The following is a 24,956-nucleotide window of genomic DNA, read 5'->3' on the forward strand; positions in this document are numbered from 1 at the left end:
GTTGTGCTGCTTAATATTTTTGTGGAAACCATGTTCCTTTTTTCCAGGATTCTTGGATGATTAGAAAGTTTAAATTACAGCATTTGTTTGAAATAGACTATTTTGTACCGTATATCTCTTTACTTTTCACTTTTGTTCAATTTAATGTGTTCTTACCAAATAAAGTTTCAATTTCTTTCTGACTACAAAAGTTTTCGATTTTAGATCTGTGTATGAGAGGTTTTCTCACCCAGCTGTGGAGAACACAGCATACACAATGGGGTTCCGTTCATCATGGGTCCTCTGGATGAAAACATCCCCTTCAGAATAAACAGATATCAGGCATCAGAGACAGACAGAGAGCTGATTAAGAACATGTTATGATCATGTTGAAGAGAAACACATAAGCCATACTCAGTTCATCAAAGTAAGTCTCAACACCATCTGCACCAATCACAGAACAGACCAGTCGTGCTTTGAGAAATGTTGTCCACTTATTCACCAATGACCTCTGACCTCCATCATCATTCTAAAAGGAAAAGCACACAAACAGAAACAAAGATTAGACTTTAAACAAACCATGGGTTCGTCTGATTTACATAATGATTTGCATGACAAAAATCATCATGCTTAAAAGTTGATTATTAAGTCAGAGTGTGGCTTAAGGAGTCAAGTCTTGTGTCTAGCATCTGTATTTTCTCACCAGACAGACTCGGCCCACTCTCGCGAGGACACTCGGAGCGCTGCCCCCCGAAGCATCTAAACTCTTCTCCCGAAAGAAGAAGTAAAGCTTATCATCATTCTTCTCTGCACTGTCTGGAATTTTCTGTATTTTTATAAACACAGGCTCTGATGGAGAGATAAAGGGGTTTGTAAAGAGATAAAAAGGATAGAAATTGTCACAGGTCTGACTTTTCATTTTAATCACTTCAATCCTCTGCTTATATCATACCATTCAGCCATCGGGAGTCATACTGCTCGGTTCTGACAGCTGGACGGTCTCCCAAGGTTCTGAAGATGGCTGGATCTGTACCCATAAAGTCCACATGTACCCCAGCATACAGGTTCCCATCTGAAGAGGGTAGAATTAGTGTAATGTGGAGAGAAAGAGATCATGATGGATGAAGACTGGCTAAATTTATTCTACTGGCCCATTTATACTGCTTGAAGTCTCATACAACTAAGTGCTTAACAGAATAGTTCCCACACTTCTGACCAAGGAATATCCAGGACTGGTTAAGTATTATTAAAAATAACATTTGAATTTATAGATCTAAACCATTGCACAAATGTTTTCAGCATTGATTATAATAAAATACAGTTTCTTAGGCAGCAAATTGGATATTGATTTCTGAGTGATCATATGACACTGAAGACTGGAGTAATGGCTTCAAAATCTCATATGTGCTTTTTGGAACTTGACTACATGCTTTTACTATTAGAGAAACAAGAGAGCAGGAGAAAGAGAGAGTCTCACTTATCAAAGCTGCTGCGTTCTCCTGGCGCGGATCATAAGGAGACTTTCCTTTTCCAGAGTCCACATAACCAGGAACCAGTCGGAACAGGTATTCCTACACACAAATCACACACACAACTTATAAAAACTAATTTTATAATTACTAATGTGTGTAAAAAAGATAAATTATTAGCCAAATTATTTAAAATCTTTAAAAAAACGCATCAAACAAAAATATCTAAAAAGTGTCTCTCTTTATCTAAAAATTGACTCTCTTTGTTATTGCTGATGAAACAGAAAAATGATTGTCTTCTGAAACTGTAAACATTATGTGTGTACCTCAGCTCTCCAGCCTCTGTTGATGAAGGTGCAGATGGGTTTATAAGCTCCTGTGCCGCAGGTGTACAGGTGAGTCCTGTTCCATGGCTCAATCAGACGCACAAAGTTAGCACACTCTCCCTGAGAACAAACACAAATGAGAAAAAAAACGAGGAATTTTAGCAATAAATCTATTTCTTTGCCAAAATGATTCAATATTGAATCAAAATAGACTGTAAAAGTGTACCTGTCCACCTTTGCCAGTTAATTTACACTCCCCTTTTCTTTGTGCTGTTACTGGCCAGTGAATCTGAAAACACACAAACCTTATTTAAAATACAACACCATAATCACTATAAAAGTAACAAAAGTACCACTTCACTACCATAAAATTGGAACGGTCTGGGTTCAATTACAGTAAATGAACACTTAAATTAACTCCAAATCCACACAGCATTTTCACTTACATTATAAGGAAAGAATTAAAATAACTGTATAGTGTCTTACAATAAGGGGTTCTTTATTGACATTTTGCATGTCTAGAGAGACCAGATATTCACAGCTGCCCAGGTAGAGCCGGCCTTGGTCTTGGTCCATATGCAGGATTCTGTAGTCGCTGGTGTTGAAGGAGAAACTGAATGGCCGTATGGTTTTTGTCTCCAGTAACTCTGAACGAAAATATCAGGTCAAAGCAGTTAACGTCAACAAAATCTTACCAAAGTAACAAAGGCTACCATCAGTAACACACTACGCCGCCAGGGACTCAAATCCTGCAGTGCCAGACGTGTCCCCCTGCTTAAGCCAGTACATGTCCGGGCCCGTCTGAAGTTTGCTAGAGAGCATTTGGATGATCCAGAAGAGGATTGGGAGAATGTCATATGGTCAGATGAAACCAAAATAGAACTTTTTGGTAAAAACTCAACTTGTATTTGGAGGAGAAAGAATGCTGAGTTGCATCCAAAGAACACCATACCTACTGTGAAGCATGGGGGTGGAAACATCATGCTTTGGGGCTGTTTTCTGCAAAGGGACCAGGACGACTGATCCGTGTAAAGGAAAGAATGAATGGGGCCATGTAGTGAGATTTTGAGTAGGGGTGTGCGATATGACGATTTTTGATCATGGACGACAAAAATGTCTCCACGATCTGCTTTTGAAGAAATATCGTAGTATCGTGCTACAGCACACATTATATCAAATACAGTTCTGGTCTCCGTCTCTATGTACTGTACAGCACGACATACAGCAGTAGAGTTTCTCTGACAGGACACTGCACTTATTCGCGATCGCAAAAGTACATTATTTGCACACAAGCCTTGCTGGCTAAATGTTTAATTCGCGCGCTGGTCTGATGTGCGCTTTTTCTGAGCACATACACCTGAAGCACGCGCACTAAAAAGCCTGTCTAATGGCGCCTGATTACTCAACTAACTTATTTTTTGCGCTAATACTGTCAAAACACACAAGGTTTACATACAGACTCAGTTGGTTATCTCTAAAATAAAAGTAAATAGTTGAGAGAGAAACAGATGCGTGCCTGTATATTAGATGCGTGCAGCTCTTAAAGAGACAGGACACTAAACGTGCTAGGGAAAAGGGATAGTTCACCCTAAAATTTAATTTCTGTCATTAGTTACTCACTCGCATGTTGTCCCAAACCTCTATTAATTTCTTGTGCTGAACCCAAAATAAGATATTTTGAAGAATGAGGGTAAACAAACAGTTGCTGGTCCACATTGACTTTGATAGCAGGAAAGAAAAATCCTATGGAAGTCACTGAGGACCAGCAACTGTTTGGTTTTGCACCTTCTTCAAAATAGCATTTATGTTCAGCAGAAGAAAGAAACGCATTCAGGTTTAAAAAAAACTTTTGAGTAAATTATGGTATAAAAATAAAACATCATGACAGAATTGACAGACAGATGACTATTTAGTTTTGGGGGGAACTATTCATTTAACGTTAACAAAACAACAAAACGCAAAGAGAAAAATCCCTCACTATTCTTGACTGAAAAACTTTAATACAGTTGCTTTAGGAATCAGTCTATCTAGTGTTTTATTTTTATATTTGTTCATTCAATTTCATTGAATGCTCCTGCTAAATACACCTATTGTACCTGAAAATAAAGCACTGTTTGTTTTATTTGTATATTATTTGTATTTGTAAAGTGTATCTTTGTTCTTATTTTTTAATAAGAAAGATAAAATGACGACAAAGATTTTTATCTTCGCCCACTTTGGCCTAAATATCTGCCATCTCTTTTTTTTTTTTTGTTACCTTGAAAGGCTTTGTCTTTCTAGTTTGGCTGTAATGCTCAGACAACTTGTAAAACCAAAATAGTAAAACTAACATGACAAAGAATCGTGATAAAATCGTGAATCGTGATATTTCTAAAAAAAATCGTGATGATATTTTTCCCATATCGCCCACCCCTAATTTTGAGTGAAAACCTCCTTCCATCAGCAAGGGCATTGAAGATGAAACGTGGCTGGGTCTTTCAGCATGACAATGATCCCAAACACACCGCCCGGGCAACGAAGGAGTGGCTTCGTAAGAAGCATTTCAAGGTCCTGGAGTGGCCTAGCCAGTCTCCAGATCTCAACCCCATAGAAAATCTTTGGAGGGAGTTGAAAGTCTGTGTTGCCCAGCGATAGCCCCAAAACATCACTGCTCTAGAGGAGATCTGCATGGAGGAATGGGTCAAAATACCAGCAACAGTGTGTGAAAACCTTGTGAAGACTTACAGAAAACGTTTGACATCTGTCATTGCCAACAAAGGGTATATAACAAAGTATTGAGATGAACTTTTGTTATTGACCAAATACTTATTTTCCACCATAATTTGCAAATAAATTCTTTAAAAATCAGACAATGTGATTTCCTGGATTCTTTTCCCCATTCTGTCTCTCATAGTTGAAGTGTACCTATGATGAAAATTACAGGCCTCTCTCATCTTTTTAAGTGGGAGAACTTGTACAATTGGTGGCTGACTAAATACTTTTTTGCCCAACTGTATATAAAGCAAATATATATAAAAAAAAAAAATTACATTTTATTTTTTCAACCCAGGCTTCATTATCTGTCATATTTTTCACACAGCAGGTGCTGGTGGTTTCTATCTCTCTCTTTTTCTTTCTCTCTGAGGGAGGACACAAGGGAGAACAGAGCAGGTGCAGAGATGAGAGACGGCTTCAGCTGTCTGAGCACGCAGTGCTCCAGTGTACCAAGTGTCTGTTCCCCATCTCTATCACATTCAGCCACTAATTTCCCCAAAGACATATCACCAATTAAAGCTGTGCGTTTACACCAAATATTTAGTGTTTCCGTCCATGTTCAGATAGCTTTAAATGACAAAACATAATCATATACATCACAACAATAGTGCGAAGGTCGGGCCAGGGAATGAGGAGAAGCTAGTTGACTTTAACCATAAATCTGAGGTTACGAGGACGTGCTGACATTGTTGCCCTCTGAGAGTACGAGAGTAAGTGCGTGATTTTAGCGGAGCGGAACGGCGCAACTGACACAGACCGAATCTATAAATTACTCTATGTTAGCGTCATACCACAAACCACTTTGATCTCAGAGGTATTACTGTGCTCTCGTCCAAACGCCTGTCCAGCGTTACACATTGGATAAACAGAAATAGAATGGGGCCGGTGACAGGAAGGTCAGAGTGAAGTACGTGGAAAAGGTTTTAGATAATGTATTAAATAAAGACATGATTAACCTCTTGTATACATGTTTAAAGGAAGCAATGGTCTGAATGAAGGTCCTACCTAAAATAACATTTAGTCATTCAGAAAGATGTTTATGAGATCACATGTGAACAGGTGAGATGTCACATATGCTCTCAATGTGTGTGTCTTCACATGTGTGTTGGGTGTGCTCCTCAGGGCTCTAAGTAGGTGGCGAAGTGTACTAGAGTGTGTGAGTGTGTGTGTGTGTGTGTGTGTGTGTGTGTGTGTGTGAGTGAGTGAGTGAGTGAGTGAGTGAGTGAGTGAGTGAGTGAGTGAGTGAGTGAGTGAGTGAGTGAGTGAGTGAGTGAGTGAGTGAGTGAGTGAGTGTGTGTGTGTGTGTATGTATATGTGCGTGTGTGGTTCTGGCAGCTGTGTGGGTGATCCTCCAGTCATGTACAAAATCTCCCTGGCCAGATCCACAGGGGCAGGCTGGGATTCCAGACCGCTTGCAGCGCACTGGGGCCACGGATCTATTCTCAGCGCTCTCTCTCATCCCTGTCCAACAGGCTTCATCCACAAAATCCACTATCTTTTGGCAAGCAAGGGCACCTCACTTTATTCAGTAAGGAGGCACCTGACAGCCTGTGGACGTCAGGTCAGACCTTGACCTTTACCACTCTACAAACAATCTGAAGCACTCAGATCTGAAAGAAGTGATGGGAAGTGATGTCATTTGAGAGGTCGTTAGCGCAAACAAGTGCTGTCAAGGAACTGACACATCAATGTTTGAGTTTGCTTTGAAAAAAGCTTAAAATTGATCAAATTTTATAACAAATGTTAATGTACAACAATAATAACAAAAATAAATAAATATAAAATAAAGTATTATGATGTTTTTGATATTTTAAAATAATAATAAAGTATTTGATATTTATTGTTTTAGAATAAATCAATATTTACTGTATTAATTTAGATTTTCTAATAAATAAATATAAAATTTTTTTTTTATTATTATAAATGTGTTTGATGTTTCTCATTGTATTATATTATATTATAAAAACAACAGTAATAACTAAATATCTAAATGGTAAAATCTCCCCATGGTACATTAGATGTGTGTTTCTGAACGCCTATCATTTATTAGGTGACGCATATCTTTTTATGTGTTTTTGAGGAGCTCTGCTAGTATTGGTTTCCAGCTGGCTGGACCAGTTGTGACTTTCGTCAGTGTTTGCCACGAGTCAAAATCAAATTTAATAAAAATCACAATGGCATCATTTAAGGAGGACAAAAGCAGTCAGATTTTCCACTCACAATGTCCCAATTGCAAACATTTAATGTTTGCCAAACCTAACTATAGTGATGGTGCCAACAACAGACAGATCAGGTTTGAAGCAAGAGGGGGAGAAAAAACTGTTACAGCCTAGTTTTTATAACATGTTTAATGGAAAAGTATGGCATTTTGTATATTTTTCCAATTAATTATATGAATTTATAGTCTTTTGCACATTAAAACATTGTCGCTGAAGAGAAATGGCACTGTCTCATTAAGTCAGAAAAAACAGTTACGAAGATCCTTAATTCAAAGGGGATGTAAAATATCTTCTGAAACTACACAGATGGCAGTAATGTGAGCTAAACTTGTCTTTATGCTCAACTGTGGCTGGAAATACTGAATGACACACACACAGTTTACAAATCTGATTATCTCAATACATGTTTGAGAGGTTGTGTTTAATTTAGTGGGTCATTATAACTCATTAGGGTCCCAGAGAAGTAGAGAAGAAGAGCACTTGAGTCCAGAGTTCTCAAAACAGATTTGTAGAGCGACTCCGTGTTTGTACCAATCTCTTGCCTAATACACAAAGACAAGCTAATAACTGTGGAACATGCTGAGCATTTGGAGTTGGGGAAAACTTCTCGTTTATTAACAGCCCCTCTATTGCCTGTAAAAAATCTAATAAAATATAAAACATTATGCAATGCTGTGGGGAGGAATAAGACGCCAGACCCCTCAATTAACGTGCAGTGGAAAACTGGATTTTATCCCTTAAGAGGCACACATCTGAAAATCGCTTTTAAATTATATATATTTAATTATCTGAAAACTCTAAATTATAACAAAACTCAGATTATAATTTCCAAAGGAGCATCATGATTTGACTGAGACAGTAATCAGAGCCCAACTGCTGGAGGCAGGTGGACAGCAGTTGCTGCCTCTGTGAACAAGGACATCTCATTAAAAAAATAAGTCTAGAAGAAACTGGCATATTAGGAGCTGCGTCAGCAGTTCAGTTCAGTCTGCTCAGAAAACAGACACAGACTGTATAAAAAGTACAGCGAACTATCCACGTCTGTATATTTCTTTTGGACGTCTCTAGTTTGAGCCTCGTCTAAACTCCTGCTGCGAGTCGGCCCTGACAGCTTCTTTCCAAAAGCTGCTTCACTGACTTTATAACCCTCTGGCCAAAGACTTTTTTAGGAAATCTAAATATTTAGGTCATGACCTAAATGCACAATGTTTCCATAAGGAAACATGTTTTTATTGCATTTCTAGTTATTTAGGAAGCTCAAAAATGACTTATGGAGCACTTGTAGCAATCTGGTTAAAAGAATGTTCCAGGTTCAATACAATTTAAAGAGACAGTTCACTCAAAAATGCTAATTCTGTCATCATTTACTCACCCTCATGTCATTCCAAACCTGTATGACTATTTTGAAAAATATCTCTGTGTTTTTTGTCCATGCAGTGAAAGCCAATGTGTTCAATGTTGTGACATGCCATCTAAAAAAAAAAAAAAAAAAGTTATACAAGTTTGGAACGAGATGAGGGTGAGTAAATGATGATAGAATTTACATTTTTGAGTGAACGGTCTGTTTAACTTGTACTGAACTATTCCTTTACGTTCAGTGCCCTAGTGTGCAGTGATGGATTCAGAATCATTTAAAGGAACCGTTCACCCAAAACTGAAATTTTGTCAACACCCACCCTCGTGTTGTTCCAAGCTAGTATGAATTTCTTTCTTCTGTTAAACACAAAAGAAGATATTTTGAAGAACATTGGTTCAACAGAAGAAAGAAACTCATATCGGTTTGTAGCAACTTAAATGATCACAGAATTTTCATTTCTGGGTGAACTGTCCCTTTAACTGGCTGTAGTTTCTGGATCAAGCTGAACCGCTGACCTTTATTGAAATCTTAACTGTTATACTGCACCAAACATATTTCACTGCATAGCTCTATTTTAATCTGACAAATAACAAGGGAGATGGATCATATCACATTATTGTTCACATGCGTCCATGTATCATGAGCACGTAGGCCTGGCTGAGCACTGACGTGCTTGGTCACAACCATATACTATTTTTACCAACTGCTCCCTAGAATGCAAAGAACTATATGTTTGGCCCACTTTCATTGATTCTATCAAATTTTATCACTGTACTCAAACAAACTGGCACACTGTGCTAATGATTTATCCAACTCATTTCTATACAAGTGGACAGTCTCCTTATAAAGACCACCTCCATGTTTTCAAACATTATTTTCTATTTAATTTGTGGCTGCAAGCCAAAACCTCTGCAGGCTGAATGCCAGACTACTGGAAAAAAAAGGGTAAAGAGTATCATGAGAATTCTCACAGATGCAGCTTTTAATAATGTTGTAAAAATCGGTTCGTCTGTGCCACTCCGACCTGTTTTTTTTTTTAAAAGGCCAAGATCATTACTTGAACATGGCAGCCAAGCTCAAGGCCAGCATGGAAGAAAAAAAAGAGAGAGAGCATTTTTCAGAGGAAAGGACATAGGCTAATGGATCTCATCGGTGAGGAATTCCTCGGAGTTTCTCCAGGGAAGGACATGTTGATTGTAGATGAAATGCAAAACTCTACATGACCTCGTTATAAATGCATCTGCCAACAAACACTTTGCACAAAAACTTGGATGGTCATATATGAGCGATAAACCCATTTGTATTGATTTGCAAGGCTTTGATTCAACAACAAAGATAAGTTAGAGCAACACAGTTGTATCAGACAGATGTGTTCAAGAAATACCCTCATTATTGCACAAGGCGCCCATTCTGTAAATCCTCCAGTGCAATACGTCATTTATTTTTGATGTGAACAATGTCTTCATATCTATTGCTATCAACACCATAAAGCTTGAATAAAAGAGCTACATAATTCAACATAGGAGCTCCATTATAGAAGCTAATTAGTTGGTTTATCAACAAGTAAACTTTTTGCTCTCAATTTATGCGCCAAATCTGTCCTACATATGCATATGCATAATCAATTATCAAAAATACTGAATAAACAAACACGCAAGGGTCCCTGGATGTAGATAACTTCATGAATGATTGGAGATTCAGGGCTGTGCAAAGATTTCTGTGTGATTCTGAAGGTGGACTTCATGCACAGACATTCAGGGGTCAAGCCATGTAAGACTAGAGAAGAAAAATAATCTCCCACAGCTCTGTTTCTGATCTTCTATCTCGTAATTCTGGTTTATAGAATTCGTTCAACCACATACCCTTTCCAAAAAATTCCCACATTTATAAGCGGGCACTGCTGTCAGTTTTTAAGTGGCACTCTGGGAAAGTGGCCTGGTTCCAGAGAGAACTCACAGAACTTGAGTGATACTCTCTTAATGCACTCAAGTCACTCATCTTGGTCTGGAGAAGGAATGGGAGCGGCATTGTATAGATGGATAAACAAACAATGATTTGAAGAGTGTAAAACTTAATTATTTCCATTTAAATCTCCTGAATGGGAGTCTTGAAATCTTTAAGCCCAACCCTGACCATAACTCAAACTTAATACCTGAATCTGACAAAGCCAGTGGCTCTGCTGTGGGGTGGAGACGGATTCAGGCTGGATGACACCGGCTGAAGCTCCAAACATTCCTGTTGTCTCTGTGGCATTTTGGAACAGGTTGTTGGCAGTGAGCCCTGTCATGCTTTGGGGGGGCTTCCCTGTACTTTGGCCGTGGTAAACACAGCAACCACACAAGCTAATAATAAACCTCAAACACCACAAACCAATCCTGTTTCTGAGAACAGGGATCTATCCCACTGTCACCTACGCACATAATAACCCCAGTCAACCCAGGGTCATAATCACCCTCACAAACATTTGGGCTCTCAGACACTCACACATACTACATTTCAAAGACTAACATAAACCTCATAGCTGGATGTATAAGTAAAATACTGGGGGAAAAAGATGACTGAAAAGGTTCCAACCACGTCTTTTCTATGCACAATCAATTCTAAACTTATAATCAAGCCTATATATATGAAGAGTTCAGACGCAAAATCCTCTAGATGCAAAAGCCTCTAAGTGTCATCTGAAATGAGCATTTTTTTCAGGCTCCTAAAGGGCCTATACAATGATATTAGAGTAAAATTATATGTGAAGTGACATATGGCCAAGTATGGTGACCCATACTCGGAATTCATGTTATATATATATATTATATATATATATATATATATATATATATATATATATATATATATATATATATCAGTGACGGCTGCTGGTCTTTCAAAGAGGGGAAGCTCATTTTCGGCTTACATCATAAAAATTGTCCATTTATTTATACGTAAATTATTTTCAAGAAAATGCTCTTTTTGGTATGCCCTGTCGTACCAACTAGGCGTCTTTTCCAGTGACTTGACCAGTGTCCTCTCAATGGCCAGCAGAGCTAGGCTGCTTAAACGGTCTTGGCCCATTGTGTTACGGGAGTAGGACTTGAGCCGCTTTAAACAGGAGAAGCTCCTTCTACACCTGCAGATGTAGCTCCAATTGTTGCCACTAATGAGAACAGTTTGTAAAGCTGAGGCATTGCACTGTCCAACTCCATGTCTTTAACCCTCTGGGGTCTGAGGGTGTTTTTGGGGCTGAAAAACTAACATTTTGAAGTCACTGAAATAAGGCCATAAAAAAAAAAAAAAAACATACAGAACATTCGTTCACAAGACTTCTGAGAACTGGATCTTGTAGCCTAGAATTTTTGCTTCAAAATAATGTGAAAATCATCTTGTTTATTTGCTCACAAAAAACAATATATTGATTTTTGGAGTAAAAAGGGTCTATGCGAGAAGGCGTCAACCTTCACATTCACACCTGAGAAGACAGGCCTGCATAATGAGCTTCATAATGAGCCATTTAGTCAAGTATGTGACTGAGAGGAAGAGTTACAAGAAAGAATATGAGGACAAAATAAATTTAAATATTTTTTTTTTGTTTGTAGTTTATTAAGTATATATTTAGCTATCACACAAAATAACTTGAGATTCACTTGTGAGTGCAGTTAAACATTTTATCAAAGCTGTCTTTTTAGCATCATTACTCCAGTCACATGATCCTTCAGAAATCATTCTAATATTGTGATTTGCTGCTAAAAAACATTTATTATTATGTTGAAAAAAGCTAAGAAGAATTTTTTATTTGTTTGATGAATAGAAAGTTCAGAAGAACAGCATCGTTTGTAACATGGTACATGTCTTTATCATCACCTGTGTGCTAAATAAAAGTTTTAATTTCTATATATGCTGTCTCCAAGCTTTTGCACCTGGCATTTTCATAGTGTATATTGTTTATTTGCTCTGAAGGGGAAAAAACAACAACACATTTAGAAATTCTGGGTTATTTCTCTCAGCAGATCTTCTTCCAGAAACAGAAAGTATCCGGGATGAACTTGTTTGTTTCCGCTGACAGCATTAGATATAATGAGTTGAGATGGAAAAACTGGACATCGCATTGGTTTCATACGGATTACTTTAACATAGAATATTTCTATATTTATGCATAAATATGACCCAAAACATCAGGTTTTCATATAAATCCTGAACGTGAGAGAAAATATTTTCTTTGTCATTTATTTATTGAGAAAAATTATCCAGTGCTACATATCTGTTCCTAAACAGATGTCCTGAAGGTTTCCTTTAGAATTTGCTGGTATAATTCAGAATTCATTGTTCCATCAATGATGGCAGGCTGTCCTTGTCAAGATGCAGCAAAACAGGCCCAAGCCATGATATACTGTATCACCGCCATGTTTCACAGATGAGATAAAATTCTTAAAATGGAATGCAGTGTGTTCTTTTCTCCAAACATAATAGCTTCGCACTTAAACCAATAAGTTCTATTTTGGTTTCATCCATCCATTAAAACTTTCTCCAATAGTCCTCTGGCTTGTCCACATGACCTTTATCTAGTAATTTTCTTTTTGGAGAACAGTGACTTTCTTCTTGCAACTCTGCCATGCACACCACGGTTGCTCAGTGTTCTCCTGATGATGGGCTCATGAACATTAACATTAGCCAATGTGACAAAGGCCTTTAGTTGCTTAGAAGTTACCCTGGGAACTTCTGCAACCTCGCAGACTATTACACGTTCTGCTTTGGAGTGATCTTTGTTGGTCGACCACTTCTCGGGGAGGTAACAGTGGTCTTGAATTTCCTTCATTTGTATACAATCTGTCTGACTGTGGATTTGTGGAGTCCAAAATCTTTAGAGATTATTTTGTACGTTTTTCTAGCCTGATGAGCAACATCACCTCTTTTCTGAGGTCCTCAGTATTGTCCTTTTTTCATGACATTATTCACCTCCACAAGCATGTTCAGACCTGATAGATCCCTGTTCTTTGAATAAAACAGGTCACGTACTGACATTTCATAGTCATTGCACTGACTGAAAACACCTCTGCACAGATGGACTCTAATTTCACCTTTAAATTAACTGCTAATCCAAGAGATTCACATACTTTTGCCACTCACAGATATGCAATATTGGATCGTTTTCGCGAATAAATGAATGACAAAGAAAATATTTTTGTCTAATTTGTTTGATTGGGTTCTGTTTGTCTTCGTGTATGATTTCAGTACAGCAAGGGGGGAAAACTAAACATTTTTTTTTTTTTTTTTTTTAAAATAAACTGAACAAGACGCTCTTTCTTTAAATACATTAAGTTATCTTTGTGATAAAAATCTACCTCAATTTATGCTTAAAACTATGGCGAGCGCCTTGACATTATAAGGTTACAATTAGGGTTAACAACTTAACCCAAACTTAAATTTAATTGCCATTTATTTTTAAATAGATGATCAACACTTAACTTAAAAAAAAGTATGCAAACATGTAAATTGCACATAATGCAGTTTTTAAATGAATTTATAAATAATAAAATTTATATATATTGTTTTTTTTATATATATTTTATTAATATATAATATATATTATTTTTTGTTAAAAGTGTACAAATAAATGTTAAAATTATTTGTTTTGTTAAAAGTGTACAAATAATCATCGAAGGACTGATTGTGTAAATTCACTAACAATTCCTCAATTTTTACAAAATGAATGTATGTGTTCAGCTTTGAGATGCTTTGTGAACACAAAATCATTGCACAGCATTTTCATTTTCAGTGTGGCCTGAAAAATTGTCATTGGAATATTGTTGTGTCGCATCTGGTCGGGACACTGTGTTAGGAAAGTCCAGCATCCTGACAGTAGGGTGTCATGAAGAACCATGTCTCAGCGTGCTAGATTGGCACAAGCAACCAGGTTGTGTACTAAATATACATTGCAGAGAAGACTGTAAGGGTGTGTGTAAGTTTATGTGTTTCTCTGTGTGTGTGTTTGTGTGAATATTTTCTGATGGATTATACGAAGTAATGGGGCTCCACTGCAGAGGCACCTCCTTTTGTGTGTGACAGTTTCTGAGAAGTGAGAGCAAATTCATGTCAGACTCTGACCTGTTGTGCTGCTGTGCTTCTGTCAGACGGATGGGCAAAATAGTGTTATAAATGTGTCTGCATGCAGCTGTGCCTAGTGTCTTTCATTATATAAAACAATATCTCTTTAACAACGCCAATGTATCTTTTCAAGCCTGGTATTTGACCGCCGCTTGCGAGCTGAATGGGGAAAAAATGCTAATGCTTTTGTTCGAGAGATTTGACTTTTCAACTTCAAACATCTGCCTCGCTCTGCTTGCATCTCTTTGTGCCCCGCTGTGACACATCCCCCTGCAGAGGGGATGATGGGTAGTCCCCTCTCTGGGGCATTAATTGGGAGATGAGGCATGCTGGTGCCAGATTCAAAACATACACAGGAAGACAGGAAGCGAGAAAGTGAGAAAGAGTGTGACATGAGGAACAGTAAGAAAAAAAGGCGTTAAAAAGCAACTGATGACAGAAAGTGTTCAGAAGCTCCACAAAGCATGATAACTACATTCCACAGACTTTCTAAAAAACTTAAACAACCCCTTCAAATTAACCGTTTCAAACCTGCATGACTTTCTTCACAAAATATATTTTTTTGTGTGTCCAGGCAATGAAAGTCAGTGGGGTCCAGTTCTTCAAAATATCTTCTTTAGTGTTCCACAGAAGAATGAAAGTCATACAGGTTTAGAAAAATATGAAGATGAGCATTTTCGTTTTTAGAAGGGAACTTGTTATTTTGCTATAATAACAAAGCTGCTTGTTTTCAAACTTTTTATTTACAGAAACTAGGAATGGTAGTATAATATATATATATATATATATTTTAAATAATAATCAATTCCTGTAATTCAAGAAATTTAAAAAAACTGAATATATAATTTCCATGATTTCGTGATTTTTTACATTTTTAATTTAAACCTTTTTAAATTTCCAAAGTCAAATGACACTTTTAAATTTCCTTCATATGCGGTATTCAGGAAAAAAACCTCCATTTGCTAAAAGTTTCACATTTGTGCCTGAATGGTTGTACTTTGTCAGACCCAGTTATTTTCAGGTGTTAGTAAGGATTTTAATGTGATAATGAGATGAGGTCTAATAATTAGGATCACCTCAGTGGCTCACTTTATTACCAACAATGGAAAAATGCACAGTAAATATGGCCTGTTTTGTTATATATCAGACCAGTAATGTATTGGTAACTCAAAAAAGAATACACATACAAATAAAAATGTGTGTGCATGTTTTAAAAAACACATTTCTCACCTTTATATGACAGGTGCACTCGGGGTGTTGTGCGGGCATTGCCATGACAACCCCAGACACATAAGCTCAGGATGAGGAGCAGGGTTTGCATCGTGATCATGATAATGACAGCAGCAGTTTACCATCCGAGATCTGCAAGCGTGAGAGAGACAGACACATTCAGTTCATGCGTTACATCACTAGCAAGTTCATTCATTGGTAACTGACAGCAACTGTATAGATTTTATGAGTAGTTCCAATTTGTTTCCATAAATGAGGCTCATAAAACAAAAGCGATTTCAACTATGCTCATGTCTTGTTAGCACAGAAGCACCCACCCTAAAAAGCCCGGCCTCGAATTTAGGCCTGTTTACAGGTCACTGAAAATCTGAGAAAAGTCCCACCCTTTAATAAAGAGGCCCTGAAGAGAAAAGAAAACAAAGTATTAAAGGTGTCAGTTGGCTTTTTAATATTTGACTACTGAAATGTTTCCACACAGTAACACAGGGCTGTAAGTTTCTCTCTCTTTTCTCAGAGCATTTACAGCCATCCACCATGAGGACTATAAACACCTTCCCAAGGGCAGGCCAGTTAAACCACAACGAGTTATTTAAACACAACAGCTCGAAATATCCATAGGTACACAGTCTAGTTTTGTTTTTAGCTTTTTATCTAGAGACAAAAAAAGACAAATATCTTAAGACAAATGGCCTTTTCCATGAAAACAGTGTTAAACTGTGTGGGAGAGGGCAGCAAGTCTTTCTGCAGTGGGGACGTGCGCCCAAAAGAGATTAGAAAACTATGCAGTCAGAGAGAAATGGTTTCTCAAGTACGTCTGCCAAATCCTTCCAGCTACGGCAAATCCATGTCACACAGTCTTGCTTTAAATCTTAAACTCTTAGTCCCGGTCGGCAGGGAACGGCAACATACTGTGAGCCTCCGTATCTGCAGAAAATCACCCTGTTCTGAGGTGCTAAACATGGCGGGCACGTATCTACGCAAGCTGTGTACACAGATTTACATGCTTAATGAGGGATAACCATAACACTTGCTAGCATGTTTTATAATGAGACTGCTCAAAGATGTTGAGCTCAGAACAATGCTGATTTATATGTACAATATGCCAGTTACTTTAACTTAAATTTAAAGTGGAGCTGACAGCGAGATACAATATATTTGTTTTCAAATGATTATTCCATGTTCAGTACGAGTTAAATCAACAGCAATGTAGATTACCATGAAGAAAGTTAAAGGGATAGTTCACTCAAAAATGACAATTCTGTCATTAATTACTCACTCTCATGTTGTTCCAAACCCATAAGACCTTCAATTCATCTTCGGAACACAAATTAAGATATTTTTGATATGAGAATACTTTGTGTGCAAAGAAAACTAATTTTTGGTTTCTTTGTGCACAAAAAGTATTCTCGTAGCTTCATAACACTACGGTTGAACCACTGATGTCACATGGACTATTTTAATGATGTCCTTACTACCTTTCTGGGCCTTGAACGTTTCAGTTGCGTTGCTGTCTAAGCAGAAAGCTCTTGGATTTCATCAAAAATATCTTAATTTGTGTTCCAAAGATGAACGAAGGTCTTACGGGTTTGGAACGAAACAAGGGTGAGTAATTAATGACAATTTTCATTTTGGGTGAACTATCCCTTTAACTGTGAAACACAATGGAAGAAAATGGGTCCAATTTTTGGAGAATTTAAAAGCAGAAATTTGAAGCTTAATTTTTCATAAGCACTCACTATTCTTTCACTATTAGAATGATTTCTGAAAGATCGTGTGACACTAAACTGGAGATTTCTCTCTAAAATCATGTTAACACATTGTTTACGTCTTGTGGCTATATAAAAAAAGAGGGACAAACCAAAAAAAAAAAAAAAAAAAAAACTGAACCTGGAATAATCCTGTAAAATAATTAGTGTCACCACAAAAGTACACTTTGCTGGTATTTAACAGATTTGTTGTGGTTCTACCACTAACGGCCTCTTTGCTGAGGTCGTTTTGTAACACGCTATGATGTGCTGTACTTTGGCCATCTTCCAGGATAAATGACACTCTTCCAAGTGATTAAAAATGACAGAGGAACAATAGCCAAGACAGCGCTCTTTATCTATGATAAATGTGCTACAGTATTATTAATTTGAACTGGAGACCAAAAATGCTTTCAGAGTCGAAGCAGACCAATTGGACCAATAAAAGATATTATAGTCAGCATTTAGCATAAATAATATGTGAGATTCATAAAACAATAGCACTGCTGAATTCTCCACTGTCTGCTACTCTTGAAAGGCACCAGAGGGAATGACCAGTCTGTGTAGATTTCAGAAGATTAAAACCTGGCACAAACACATTATTGTCATCATGTCAAATTTATCTTACAGATCCAGACAGACCGGAGAGGCCGAGCGCACCCACATTATGTCTGATTTGCTTCCTATTGGCTCACTTGTCTTGTTGACATGTAAATATACCCTAAACCTTACAACAGAAGACCATTAACGAATACTGAAATATAACAACATCATTAGCTGCTGCGTTGAAGAAGCTACTTTAAAACTGCATCTTGTCAAACTAAAAATAGTAATATATGAATCTAGATTTGAATGACCGAATAGCATTTGAACAATTCAATTTACACTATACCACCAATAAAGAAACAAACAAGTAAACATATATTTAAAAAAAAAAGCATTTGACAAAATACATTTTAAAAATTTAAAAAGATTTTTAAGTGGTTCATTGAATCAGACTTCCAAAATGCTTGTGCAGCTCGCTTTGGAACAAAATATTTGCTTACATGAACACCTACACTATTTTGGAAACAACTAGTCACGCTACTGAAAATTGTAGTTAAATTAGTAGTGCCACTATTTTAGTAACCCAGCACTGATTAACTGTAATAATACACCACTTTGACTTCTGTGCTTGTTAACAGTACACTTGGCAGTACAGTTCCAAACAATCAGCATCATGCTTTTATTTCTGAACTTGAGGGAGTGCATCTTTTATTTTGAGATTCACTGTAAATGTGAGGGTGCAGTCATGGGTGAGTCCCGTAGCCTGGAGAATACCTATCGTTAAGAGTCAGCACATGTCTGCTCTCTAATTATATACCTCAAGTGGCTACAGGAGTGTCATTATCACTCTGTCTCTCTGTCTGTGTGTGTGTGTGTGTGTGTGTGTGCATGCGTGTGAGCCACACCTGCACACGGAGCAACAGAATGATGAGGTTCTTATAAAACAGAGAGGAAACTGAGTGAATCTGAGAATAAACAGAGGTCAAGGACAAGGGTGAGGCAATAAAATGAGCAGCAGAGGGTAAAAGACAGAGAGCAGCGAGGATGAATTGTAGGTCTGAAAAACACATTATCTAGATATGGATTTAAAGGTATTATGCATGCTTATTCATAATATTACTGAATCAACTTCTTTCAATGGAAAATTAACTATACAAATCAAAATTGTCATCGTTTACATACCCTTTTCACTGGAACTAAATGAAACAAAAACACTAGAAAGAAAAGAGCACCATAAATAAATGCCAATTCAATTCAAATTAAATGAATTATTGCATGTTTCCAGAAGAAGTAATTCTTTACATTATTTTTAAGTGGTTTTTCTATAGTGTGTCATGCTTGTGGTGTGGAAGAAAGTGTGAATAGATTCTTTATGAGCCACTGTTTAAAAAAAAAAAAAAACATACAGATATGAATCAACAGCAAATTGAGTAATAACGAGTACACCCAAAAAATGAATCATGACATGTGAAAACAAATATATTTAATCTGATAAAAAGTATGAACATGGTTTGATAGCTTCCTGTTGAACATGTAAGATTCAGTTAGTATGAAAATTAAATAAATTGGATTATTAATGATAAATATATAAACCTGTTTACTGTGTATTTAAAGTATATGCAGTGCATTATTAGCATTACAAAAATCTCATTCATGTTTCATTTATGTATGACTGACAAATATGCATCAAATTATTAGTTTATGCTAAAAATGTATAATCCAAATAGATGGAAATTTGAAATGCAATTAAAATAAACAAATCTTAATTTTATAATGACATTTCTGGTGGTTCTTTAATGAAAAAAGTATAAAACAGAAAAATAACCTGAATAAAAATATAATTTGGCAAAGACTCTCTCTCTCTCTCTGCGCTCATTTCGGTCCCAGTCTCTAACACTCTATTTTTCTCTCTCCAGCTGAGCTCCTCTTCAAGTGGAAATTAGTTTCCATGCAGCAGGCATGAATACAGAAAACCAATAGCGCAGCGCATTTACCATTAAGGAGCCTGGGTATCTGGAAACAGTAGGTCATGGGGTGACCTGACACAAAGGATTCTGGGAGACTTTCCCTCAATGATTCAACTGCAGTGGCTCCCTCCTGCTGAACCAATGTCTGCATTTTCACTCACAGGACCCTTTAGAGCAGCTCTAATTGACAAATAAGTAAATGCTTCTCAAACCTCATGCTTTTGAGTTGATGACGATATTTAGAGGTCATTTTGAATCTAGATTCAAAACTTTTAAAAGAATTTGTACGTCATTAAATGCATTAAAGAGAAATGCACAAACCTCTTCAATAGGCCCCCGACAAAGAAAGACTTTTAGCAGGGGAGCCCCAAGGAATAAAGCGAGACATGATTGATCACATGACCAACACCCTGCATGTCCCCCATTATTTAAAAGAATGTTAAATCTCTGTGAATCGGTTGTTTTTACATCAAACTATATGGCTAAGAATTTCAAGGGTGCAGTTCCAACAGCTCATCTAGTCAGTAAAACAGATCTGAGAAACTTCAGAATCAAGTGGAAGGCCATTTCTGAGCTCTGAGGGATCGTCTAGAGCTGATAACCCTGTGCCACACATTCCGCCACATAAGACAGGCCATTTCTCAATTCAAAGACCTGTTGGTCCTCATCAGTCTCGCAGTGACAGAAGACTCGTCCTTACATGTCTGTCCAGTCTCCTCTTTGACATCTTTGTTCTTTGATGTAATCTTTTTAACGCTTATGTACACCAAACCTTCGGTTGGAGCATTTTAAATGGCTTAGAAAACCTGATAATCTTCATTTGTTTTGTTTTATCTATGTTTGTTTACTCTGTTTCAATCCGAAAATGACTTAAGGGTTCTCCATCTTAAATTTCTTGTGCACAAGTCACTAGATTAATGAAACCAAGAAAACCATCCCTGTTTCTGTGAGTTGGATTACTGTTGGCTTCTCATGTGATGAAGAGGCCTAGAAGCCTATAACTCACTACAAAAACAGTCACAATTAACTGAGAGCTTCAACTGAGACTCACACTGTGCTTTTAAACCACAGCGGCCAGCAACCTTTAACCAAAGACACACAAAACACAATGACAGCATCACTAAAGATGGATGATCAGGCTAAACCCTGCATGCCAAGAAAACCAGAAACATGAGCTCCTCAAAAATCAAGGGCTGAGATGTTGTTCACTTTCGTTAGATTTCACTTGATTTGCTCTGTTTTTTCAAGGATGTGGTTAATTTTCCATTAGTCATTTTTTTCATCCATAAAACTTGTTTTCTACATTATATTCGATGATTTATTTCTGGTAAATGATGCAACAAAATGGATGGAAAACTGCATGAGGGTGACTCTTTTGTCTATCAGTTGTGGGCAGTGACAGATTGCATATGTTTATCTGGGCCACCTGATCCCCAGAGGCATATTGGGAATAGCCCATGGGGAGAAATCAGAGGGGTACGATCAGAGACTATTGTTGACGTCCTGCATTTTAGCCTGGAGCGGTTACTGTCTGACAATGAGTTGCATCTGCAATGAATAATAATTCTGTGAGTTTGTGCATATCTTCTCTGAGGTTTTGTTCGCTCTAGTCATTGAATAAATAGGCCAATGACTAAACAAGAAAATAATTTATAAAACCAATCCATATAAAAACTCAATACAACTATAAAGTGACCTCCTTATGTGATTAACTCAACCCAGCCTCATTTGTAAAAACGTGCCTGTGGCGACATTTCTGCTAAATTATATTTTACGTTACTTCTTGTTTCAAAGTAAAATGTCCATTGACTGATCCTAAAAGCAATTTTCAATTTTCTCAGAAACAGATGAACCAGAACTCTTTTGTAACACTAAATTAAAATTAAGATGGTGATTGATGATGTTTAATTCAGATTTTTTTGTAAGGGCTAAACAGAAAACATGATGATGCACAATAAACAAAAGAAACTTCACAAGTGAGAGGAAATAAACTGGCCTTTAAAAATTTAAATGATCAATTATATAAATGTCAGAAAAAATGATATTACGCTTGATATTCTGTCCCACTCATTTCTGAAATGATGGCTACGAACCTGAATGCAAACATTAAACAATAGTTTACAAATCAAAATGGTTGTGCAAAGAAACACTTGAAAATAAGTGTTCATTAATCAAAATCATTTTCCACTGCCCTATTATAATTTGAGTGAAAAGGAATAAAAGTTGTTTTAATTCCACTAGAGTTAATTTCAACTGGAAACTGCAGTGAATTGTGTTGTATGTTGTACATACATATGTGTGTATATATGTGTGTGTGTGTGCACAATTTTCCAATGAGTCTATGTTGGATTAATTATCAGTTTCATGAACCAATCAGTATCAGTTTGCTCCTTTCCCAAAGTCAAGTGCATTAAGGCCAAAATACCATTTAAATAAAAAAAATTAAAAATCACTGACTGTCATAGGATAAAACAACATAATAGATCTAAAGTAAAGCATGTATGTAGATAAACCACTCCGCATGACACCACCCAAGATATACGGCTACATGACAAGCTGAACTACAAACTCCAAATCTCTGAAATCCCCTCCAAATCCTCAGGCTACATTTCATTCTCCCGTGAAGAAAGTGAGAATGAAAAGCATATTCTGCACCCCAAACCTTCAAGGCCTCTGAAGATTTTGTGACCACTTTTCAGTTAGCAAATCTGAGTAAACAACAGAAAAATGGGAAAGAAAGAGAGGAAAGTAACAAGAGCTTTAGCCCAAGCAATTAAACCACTGAGGTGGAGAAGAAAAGGTGAAGCAGTCAACCCTATCACCTCTCAGAGCGCAGGCTGGGTGGGGCTAATGCGGGCTGCTGTCAATGTTAGCACTCATTAGCGTGACGCATTAGTTCAGCAATAGAGCTGCCACTGACTCGGAAAACAGCCCCAAGGGACTAACAAGTGTACAAAGGGGTCAAAAGGGTCATGTTTCGACATCCACCACAGAAGAAATAAAATAATCATTTACCAGGAACTCAGACTTTACTGTTAAGTTTTACTTTCTTCCTGCTGAAAAAATGGTGGTTTTCACTAGTTTAGCTGGCCACTAGCAGGTCTTCCAGTCAAAAAAGAGCCTAAAACACCCTTAAACCAGCAAACCAGGCCAGCAGCTTAAACACTGAAAAACAGTCTGGTATAGACACTCAGAAATTAATAGTATATATCACAATTAAAAAGACATGGCAAATGACACACTGAGTTAAGCATTACATTTTAAGTAGAAAAACTGAAATCGTATTTCCTTGTAAAACATACTCCAATAATCTGTATTTACAACTTTTTTAGCAGCGTAGGTTATTGGAACATGCTTTACAAGAGATTACCGTTAGTTTTTCTACTTAATGTCATGTTTAATTACTTGCCATTTCTTTGTAATTATTTGTGCTTGAATACATATGTAAATTTTAGCAAGTTTTTGAAATTGAAGCAAAAACTGAAAATTTAAACTGACAAAATATATTTTTTTATATTATCAATCACACTTTTCAAAAGCACATGGTCAAACAAACTGTAAAAAAAAAAAAATTTAAATCTCTTTTAGGGTTTTATTTTTTTTTACTATAAACTGTAAGAAAAAACTATTGAAAAATGTACTGTTAATTTTCTGCCAAGACATTATCCATTAAGTTTACAAATGTTTCCATTGACCCTAAAACACAACTCAATTTATGTGTAATTTAAAAATAAAGTAAAACACATGTGAAGGATAAATATAAAAAACTTCATATTATTAACACAGTATACTGGGCCCTATTTTTACCGACTTTTCTTAGTTTTACACACATAAACCACATAAACATGCACACACACACACACACACACAGACCTGCCCATTGTAGCTTTGATGCCTGTTTTTGCAAAAATGGCTGACAGCCAGTCCTGAAGTATACTGGCAAGCGGCATAACAGATTGGCTTTCTCAGGGCCAGGTCTAAAGTAAGTTCATGTCGTGCGCTTAGCAAGTGAGGGAAGGTTTTCACAAACGCACATATGCTCTCTAGTGTCAGGGAGCTAAGTGCATGCCACTGTTGAGGGAATTGTGGCCCTTCTCCAGCTCTAATGTTGGCTGCCCCCTACACGAAGGTCCAGGACTGTGCATTTAAACTGGGCGGAGCAGACAGCTTTGGAGTCATTGGCTAAGCTTCACCACCCTTAAGGACCGGATTCAGCTCCTGTCTTCAAAGGCCGCTAAGCTCCAAACATCTTATCTGTGGGTCTTTGAAGTGACCGCTACCCACAAACCAAAGGGACATTTTCACCTTCACACGTCAGCGATGTTGTGCAGTCACCAAGCAACACGCAACAACCATTTCCTCATGCAAAAAGAAAGAGCAGCCCAGTATATATGATAGGTTATCGCGAATGATGAAATGAGGCACTAATTTAGAAATAACAAAAAAGGCGCTTTTGCATCATGCAATATTAATGCACTCCATCATTCTCAAGCCACACGCGCACACATAAATACGCACACATGAACTCTGCCCATCTCTTTTTCTAATCCCTACCACAATGCTCTCCTCCCCTCTGGCAAAACCAGATCCCTGAAAGTGGTGCTCGTGTTGTTGTAATGCTACAAATTGAGAGCAGGAGCATTAGAGAGACTTTACGCAGAGCGGGGCGAACAGCACATGGCCCACCCGGTGCATACCAACACCTGTTTCGATGGCCTCTCTTATTTTATTTACATGATAAACACTGAATTCCTCTACAATTACCCCACCAGCATGGCCTCTGCTATTCATAGCTGACAGCTGTTTTCCAGCATCAGGGGACCTCATGATAGGATGCAATGTTGTTATGCTCTGCATCAAAAGAATAAAGGAGATTTAATCCATTAGTTCTTGGTTTCAAATGGCATTTTGATTTGTTTAGATTTGACTTTGCTTAAGGACCAAGATTTTACATTGGAGATCAAATGATAATCCAAAACATCATACAAAAGTAAACAAAAATTATAAATATTAATATTGCACTTAACTGTATATATGCAAATTTTAGAAAAGTTTTAATATCATATAATGTCTGCTATTTTTTGACAATTTATTGGCTTATCAATACATGCACATAAACTGACAAAGCCAATAAAATATTCTATTTAATAAATTCAAATTTTTTATAAGTAATAATTGTATTATTTAAATGCTACAACTTTACACTGTACAGTATTAAAATTATATTTATTTTGACATTTGAGATTCCATTTAAGTCATATTATTAAATTA

The 24,956-nt window shown here is 37.0% G+C and overlaps 1 protein-coding gene across 2 annotated transcripts in view; it reads right to left on the reverse strand.

Annotated features, from left to right (window-relative positions):
* Positions 1-24,956, reverse strand: part of LOC306848534 (semaphorin-3F-like) — a 36,587-nt gene that overhangs the window by 6,477 nt on the left and 5,154 nt on the right. For both annotated transcript variants that reach the window (XM_079383143.1, XM_079383142.1), the window contains exons 2-10: positions 15,428-15,559; positions 2,261-2,421; positions 2,001-2,063; positions 1,775-1,894; positions 1,457-1,550; positions 932-1,051; positions 683-828; positions 394-508; positions 230-299 (exon numbers count right to left, since the gene is read on the reverse strand). In XM_079383143.1, coding sequence (XP_079239269.1) covers positions 230-299; positions 394-508; positions 683-828; positions 932-1,051; positions 1,457-1,550; positions 1,775-1,894; positions 2,001-2,063; positions 2,261-2,421; positions 15,428-15,527 — 989 coding nt within the window. In that variant the 5' untranslated portion in view covers positions 15,528-15,559. The remainder of the gene's footprint in view (positions 1-229; positions 300-393; positions 509-682; positions 829-931; positions 1,052-1,456; positions 1,551-1,774; positions 1,895-2,000; positions 2,064-2,260; positions 2,422-15,427; positions 15,560-24,956) is intronic.

Source organism: Barbus barbus (genome assembly GCF_936440315.1).
Source record: "Barbus barbus genome assembly, chromosome: 28".
NCBI lineage: Eukaryota > Metazoa > Chordata > Actinopteri > Cypriniformes > Cyprinidae > Barbus > Barbus barbus.